The sequence below is a fragment of the Vigna radiata genome, chromosome 8 (genome assembly GCF_000741045.1).
Source record: "Vigna radiata var. radiata cultivar VC1973A chromosome 8, Vradiata_ver6, whole genome shotgun sequence".
NCBI lineage: Eukaryota > Viridiplantae > Streptophyta > Magnoliopsida > Fabales > Fabaceae > Vigna > Vigna radiata.
The window spans coordinates 11799998-11807832 of NC_028358.1; the positions used below are offsets into that span (position 1 = coordinate 11799998).

General features: G+C 32.3%; 1 protein-coding gene across 4 annotated transcripts; it reads right to left on the bottom strand.

Moving 5' to 3' along the window:
- Positions 1-6013: 6013 nt before the first annotated feature.
- LOC106771592 (protein LITTLE ZIPPER 4) lies at positions 6014-7809 on the bottom strand. 4 transcript variants are annotated; one of them, XM_014657584.2, is made up of 2 exons: positions 7672-7809; positions 6014-6549 (listed from the first exon to the last, which is right to left on the bottom strand). In XM_014657584.2, the coding sequence occupies exon 2, from the start codon at positions 6509-6511 to the stop codon at positions 6284-6286; it is 228 nt and encodes a 75-aa protein (XP_014513070.1). In that variant the 5' UTR covers positions 6512-6549; positions 7672-7809; the 3' UTR covers positions 6014-6283. The 4 variants fall into 4 exon arrangements, with proteins under 4 accessions (XP_014513070.1, XP_014513074.1, XP_014513071.1 ...); XM_014657588.2 differs by lacking the exon at positions 7672-7809 and adding an exon at positions 7403-7648; XM_014657585.2 differs by lacking the exon at positions 7672-7809 and adding an exon at positions 7052-7202.
- Positions 7810-7835: the final 26 nt, after the last annotated feature.

Below are 7835 nucleotides of genomic sequence, written 5' to 3' on the forward strand. Positions count from 1 at the left end.
CCACTCCCTCTCAAATGCCCTAAAACACCACCAATTTACCTAACTTTCATTTAATAACTTGCACAACAGACTTCGCATAATCCATAATCTCAAATTCCAGCAATGTATCACATGCAAACCAATTTATAATTACCAATCCACAAATTCATAAGTTAACATTCAAAGAACATATGGCTTAAATCTACACAAACATCAGATTTCTAGCTCAAACAGCTATAACATACAGAATTCAATTCACTCATACATTATACTATAAATTCAACAGAAAACTTAGCTCCTCTTACCTTAAATTTCACAGTTCAACTCAACGACTCACCTCAATAGTACCTGAAGTCGCAAAGAATCTAGACAACACCTTATAGACCACAAAGCGGTGATCAAAAACAGGTCTTAGAGCTAGAATTGGACAGGAATTGGAAGAAAGAAAGCAAAAAACAAATGCAACCAGCAGATTGCATGGTCTAGGTTCCAAAACAGCGGAGAAAAGTGAAGAACGACTTACAACTATGAAATCCAGAAATTGATCGGTGATAATTGAAGCTCTCGACGTCGGGATCGCCTAGGCGCCTCCTGATCGTAAATCTAACAGCTCAGTGAGTAGAAATGGTAGAGAGAAGGCAGAGGAAACTTGAAGAACAAGATTCTAAAGAGATAAAGTGTTTAAGCTAATAAATCAGTACGTTTTTTAAAAATCTATTTATACTATTGGTATGTTTTAACATCAAAAGCCTAGTTTCATTAGTGTAATACCCTTATCTACTCTTTTAACTTATATTTTTTTTCAGGTTCTTACATATCTTTTTTTCATGATACGCCTAAGTCAAATTTAATTAGTTAAGATAAATTTCCTCTTACACACTTTTTGGAATAAAAACAATAAATTATAATTTTTAATAAATTAAAAAAAGTTACATATAAGTGAAAAATGTAATAATAAATAACAAATTTAGTTCTTTAATTTTACTTCTATTCGATTTCCTCATTTTTCTTAAAATTCCATTCTAAAGCTTTATTTTTAAATGATTCAAAATAGTTCTTTCAACATTTTAGATATAAACAGATTAACAATTTAAAACTATCAAATAATATTGTATTTTCAAATCACTTAATATGATACTTTCTATCGCGTTGTACCCCATTCATTGCAGGATATGGATCCACGTTCGTAACAATTTCATCAACCTTTCTCCAGATAAATTGAGAGTGATAAATTTTAAAATAGAAAAAAGTACACATATGTAAAATGTAAAGAAAAATAAATAATATATTTAAATTTAAAATAATCACTAGTGCAGTCAAGGGAAATGACCGTAGTCAAGGAAAGCAAGAGTGGTGGTACAACAGTAGTGAGAGGGAGGAAAAGATGGTGGTCCAGCGGAGGGAAAACGAAAGCATAAAAGAGCTCGAGCGGAAAATTAAAAAGGTGAAACCTTTTTAACCCTCATTAGATAATTAACGACGATTATATCACTTAACCATTGTCATTTCTCGGGTCCAACATTTTCAACGACGGTTAAAAGGCAAACAGTTGTTATTTTTCAAATTTTCAACGATGGGAAAAATAAAAACTATCATCATTTAACTTTTCAAGATATATAACAAGGGTCATTTGGAAATTCTTCGTTATAAAGTTTACATTATTTACTATCATGCTATCACATTTGTTTTTACTACGTTAGTACTAGAATTGTCATTAATCAACGTCATTGAAGCGTTTTCTTGCACTAGTATTATGATCAGTAGAAATGGAGAGGAAGAAAAAGTGATAAAAAGGTAAGGAAAGAGGAAAAAAGGAAGAAGCTTGTAATCTTCATGTTGTGGTATCTTCTTCCTTTGGTTGATAAGGAAACCTTTTTCTTTCTCCGATTTCTCAACTTCATTTTGTGCCAAACCAAAAAGACATAAACTTAGGATTATTTATACCTAACTTATAGAGGTTAATCCACTAAACAGTTCCCAAATCGACGAATGGATTGTTAAAAATCACCTTGTCATTATCTTAGTTTTGTTAAATCTCAAACCGTTGAATAGATTCACTTTAAAAAGCAATGTGAGAAATTAGGGATTTAAAGAGCCATGGACATTGATCATATTTCAAAGCATTGAATGGATTAACTCCAAAGAAAAAAAAAAGACTTGATTTTTTTAGGTGTAGAGCTTAAAATGACTAAGCAAGTTGAGAAGGGTTACACGTTTGCAAACAATTTAGTTAAATTTGCAAAAAGAACTTCCAAATTATTTTTCTTCATAATTTAATTGAGTGAAACAATTGGCTAAGAAATTTTTCTCGAATAAAGGCATTATAAAAGTAAATTTGAAAGAGGTTGAGTTACTTTCCCATGCCCTTAACAACAATTTTCAATGTTACAATACCTCTTCTCTTTTGAATTTTTTTGTCCTAAAAAATTGGTAAGACACACATATACCACTCAAAACGATATGAGTAGCGAGGCTTCATATCTTCTTCCTTCTCCTAAGTAATTTCTTTCGAGGAGTGCCTTTCCAAATTACCTTCACCACGATCAATAGTTTGAACAAATTATGATTCAAGACCAAGGTTTGGTTTTAATTGAAAGGTACCTAGTTCAATAACATGTGATGGACCAACTAATATTTTAGTCGTGTTTACTCTTTCAATACGAGTAACTATAAAATATCATAGGAAAACATTATCACATTCCTTGAACTCCAAATGTCTCCTTTTCTTTTATATGCATGACTTTTTTCTTTCACGAGTTATTTTCATTTTATCCCTAATCATTTGAATCTTTTTGGTAGTTTCTTGGAATATATATGGCCTATAAAGACTAGGTTCACCAACCTCATACAAACATAAAGAAGTTTTGCATCATCAATCATACAAAACCTCAAATGGTGTCATGTTTGTGTTAGAATAAAAATTATTTATATATAAAAACTCTACCAAAGGTAGGAAATTATCCTAATGTGTTGATTATATTTAAAACTCAAAAATTAATAAATACTTAAAAAAAAGGAAGTGTCATAGAAATACTTGAAAAATGAGAGGTAGAGAATTTATTAAAACTCATCCAAAATTGAACATTACTTATGAAATTTTTCATTCAATAAAGTATTATTTTAAAAGTATCAACAGAAATAAACCACTAAGATCATGCTTAAAATTTGTTACAATTAAATAAGATTTTTGTTTAAACTCAAGTAAGATGAGTTATAAGTTCAAATATAACAGTAAAAGTCCTAATAGTTATGTTATTAATTTTTAAATTTATATTTATTATTTTTTACTTGGGCTCAACCTAACATAACCCTAACTTGGATTCAACCTAACTTAGTCTGAGTTAGGCTTAACTTGACTCGGCCTTACCTAAACTTGACTTTGCTTGACCTAAGTTTCACTCTGCCTAACTTGGACTCAACCAAACTCAATCAAACATAGACCTAGCCCAGCCTAATCTAACATAAACACATTCCAAGTAAATAAATAAAAATGTGGGATCGGTCAACTCGACTTTACATTGGATCGAAACATCATGAGTCAGACCAATCTGAATCCAACATGAGCTTGAATGAACTTTGCTTAACCCTTCCTAGTCACCCTAACTTGACCTGGTGGTATGAATTTTTAACTCGGTCTGATGTGGGCTAGATTCAACTTGGCCTAGCCAAGGATTAACCTAATTCAGTCCTACTTGACCCAATGTGGAATTCACCTAATAAAACCTGAAATGGGCTTAACCTAAACCATTACGGGCCAACATGAGCCCAACTTGACTTGACCTACCTTGGCCCAATCCATCTTACCCCCACTTGGGCCCAATTTGATTGAACTCAATCTACGTTTGACTCAACTCAATTTGTATTAGTTTAACCAAACATGGGTTTCACTTGGTCCAACCTAACTTAAGTTTGATATAAGCCTAGATGAACTTTGATGTGGTCCAAACAAACTTGTCTTGTCCTCGATCTGATCCAACACTAATGCATATAAGGGCTTTTGCACCGATTAATTTGGAGATTATGTTGTGGTTACCGAAGCAAATTTAGATTAGGTAAAAAAGATATAACTTAGGCTTTGGTTCATAATTGAAGGCTCTTCTTCTCTTTATGCTTCGATTCTTTTTTGAACCAAATCCTATTCTTATATTTAAAAAAAAATTCTTCCATCCTCATGTATTTTCCATCGTATAACCACCAAATAGAGCCACCACTACCTTTCTCACCTCTACATCGAATAAAAAAGAGATTAAAAAATATTAGCATTAGGAAAAAAGAATTATGAAACAAAAAAAAATGCAAGATGAAAGAACAAACCTCTGACCACTTTCGAAATGGGAAGAAAATAGATGCTCGTAGTGACAACGTGACAACACACTTCGCATTGGCCACGAGGAAGGGAAGAAAAGAAATTGGAGGAATGACGTCGAAAGAGGTAGTGTGGTTTGCATTTGGCGACGAGGAAGGAGTAAAGTAGCTCTTGTAGTGGAAAACTGATGTAATGACACAAATGAAAAGAAATTTATGGAAATATAATTTTAACCTTATCGGACAAATAGGAGTTGGTTCTTTAAAAAACCGAAACAATTTTGAAATTATTTTCAAAATTGTCAGGATTGACGTTTTAGAAATTATTTTCAAAATTGTCAAGATTGACATTTTTGAAATTATTTGCAGAAACTATTAATAAGAACTAAGACCTCTACAAATATTTACCAAAATGTTAGGAGTAACATTTTTTAAATTATTTAAAAAATTAGGTATCAGTTCTTGAACAAAACATGTACTAGTATAAACTTCAGTTATTTTATAATCGAGATCTATAATTATGTAAAACTTTAAAAAATGTAACTCTATTTTAAAAAACTTTGTTTTTCTTAAAATTGAAATATATTAAGTAATTTCAAAATTACAACAACAACTTGATTGACCTTGTATAATTATATTTAAACCAACTCAACTCAATTTTACCTAAAGTAAATCTTACGTGACCATTTCATAATTTAAACTAACTCATCACTTCAATTTTGAATTTGCAAAATCCAAAAATTGTTTAATATATATTAAATCCAAATTAAGTTAATTGATTCGAGTTAAAAGAAAATATAGATTTTAATTTAAGATAAATTCTTTAAAATAAATTTAAAGTTATGTATTAAATTTGAAATGGATTTACTTTTTACCGACTATGTAAAATAAAATTTTTACCCACTACCAAAAATAAATTTCCCACTATTTCTAAGGCTTAATTAATAATACGATCAACATTAATATATTGAATATAAAACTTGTTCGATGTTCCAAAAATAAAAAAGAATAAAAAAAAGGTGTAATGACAGAATGCTGTTACAGGGGTAGTAAATAAATAGAGAAGGAGATGTTTATTTTTCTGAATGGGATGAAAATACTCTTAATACACTAATATTTGGTAGTTATACATAATTCTTACTTATTTGACCAACTAATCATAATAATAACACGATCTGCATCCCCATTACAGTCAACCATACGAGGCATTGACAATGTCATGTCCTAGACTCTGATATTTTCTGGGTTACTTTGTTTCTTCCTCACATTCTAATCAATCCTCATTGACTTTCATTCCTGAATCTTTTCATGACTTCTTTTCTGATAAGAAGATCTCTTACAAAAAGAATCTGAACGATAAGCCATCTCTGTCACCCTTCATTTTCATTTTCTAATTTTCATAAAAAAATGTAACATTTCTTTTCACTTTGAATGTGGACTGACTGACAGACCTTCCACGTTTTCTTATTATCCCATAAAATTTATTTATTTATCTAATACCTTGATATAGAACTAAAAATTATTTATTTGTTTGTCAAGCAAAGTTAAAAAGAATAAAACAAAGCATGCAACACGACACCATTCATCCCTGCTGCTGGTATCACTTTTCTTCATGGGAGAGGTTCCATATAAATCTTTTAAAATCAACTACAATTCATGATGTTATATAGTTATATGTATTATGTATTATTTCACAACATAGAAAATTAGAGGCAGGGACGATCAGAGCTAAGCATATAATAATAACTTTATATTCCTTTCTAGCAGATAGAGCTGATACACCATCTTACAACCTTGTAGTTCGGAAATTCATATCTAACCCCCCAAAAGAGAAAAGTTGATTAAACATGGAAATGGTAGAGGATTGCTAGTATTGTCCTATGGAACAGAAACTACAACTACACTGCTCACATTGGTTTTACACAAAAAGATTAGAAGAAAAAAAGAAAAACAATTACTGTCACTAGAGGGGTCACAATGCTTCTCATGGCTAAGTACATTAGTTGGAGGAACTAGAAGGATTTTGACTGCCACTTGAGCTGAGACTCAGGTCAAGAATGGTGTTTGGAGCATTGCCTTTCTGATTTCCCTTGGAGAGTTTCTGTTTCAGCTCAGACAACAGTGCCTGGTTCTCTTGATTAAGAAGCTGTGCCTTCTTCCTTAGTCTTTCATTCTCTTTCATTATGTAACAGTTCTGCAGGTACAGCTTTGAGTTCAGCCTCTCCATCACTGCCGATCAAATCTCCAAACTTTCCTGCACTGAACCTGAAACCAGAAAATGATTGTTATTGTTTGATCCAGAGACTATGATATGGAGCAAAGAATCCAAAAGGGGTAGTAGATTCACAGATATATTATATTTGATTGAGAAGAAGAAAAAAATATAAAGTAAAAGAAACGAGGAAGGAACAGAAGCACCTTAATAATAACAGAATGGAGAAAAAAAGAAGAAGAAAGAAAGATAGAAGAATATGCAAGCTTGCTAGTGAATGTGTTGCTTTATGAATTGCTTTGGTAGATATAATTATGACACTTAAGAGAAGAAGGCAATATGAACAGGGAAAAGCATAGAGGGGGTGGAGGCCAGAAGAATTGAGTCTTTTGGACCACCTTGTCAAATAAATAGAGCATATGGGGTTGTCTGAAAAAACTAAAGAAGATGGATGATGCAGGGGGGGGGGGGAGAGGCACTGACTTGAAAGCAGAAAAAAAAGAAGATGGCTTCTTTCGGCTATCCCAAGAGGGAAGAAAAGGATAAAGGTCCTACCTACGTAAAAGGGACAAGCTTCGTACACCAAGATCTTCTGTGTGTTGGTATGTCTATGCAAAAACACAGTTCTTGGTGTTCCAAGCACACATAAGAGGCATTCCAAAAGGTTTTTAATATACTCAGAAGTGCCAAAAGTTGCCAAAAGTAAAATGGAAATAAATAAATAACTTATGGAAGGCTATGGCTAGAGAAAGACAAAGAAACCATCCAGAGTGTTTTTCTTTCTTTTATTCTTTTAAAAAAATATAAAAATAAAATAAAATAAAGAAAACAGAATCTACAGAGAAAAAGGTTTGATAGGCCAAAAACATTCCCTCCACAAAACAAGGTGGAGTGAAACTAAGATACCTCAAACTATGTGAAAGGCTTCTTAAGTTAGAAGAAGCAAGCAAAGAGTACAGGTGATTTGGACTCAGACATCTAAACCAAAAAACACTAACTTTGCAACAGCCTAAAATACCATGTCTACATTTGTTTGTGAAAGTAATGAGGAAAACAAAACAGCACAAGAACAAGAAGATGGATAATGTGAGTGAGAAAGAGAGAGAGAGAAAGAGAAAGAGAAAGAGGTGGGGTCCCCTTTGTCTTTCCCTCCTGAACTTTTCGAAAAAGATCACCTTTTGAAGGAGGGTGGTTTGGGTGGTGGAGGAAGCAGAGTCTGGATTGTGGAAGGAGTAGCAGTGTGAAAAGGGTGAGTTTAGGGATGAGGAAGTGAGGGACAAAGGGAACAAAGGGTGTTAATTTATAGAGGAAAAAACACAGAAGAGAGAGGAAGAGCAGA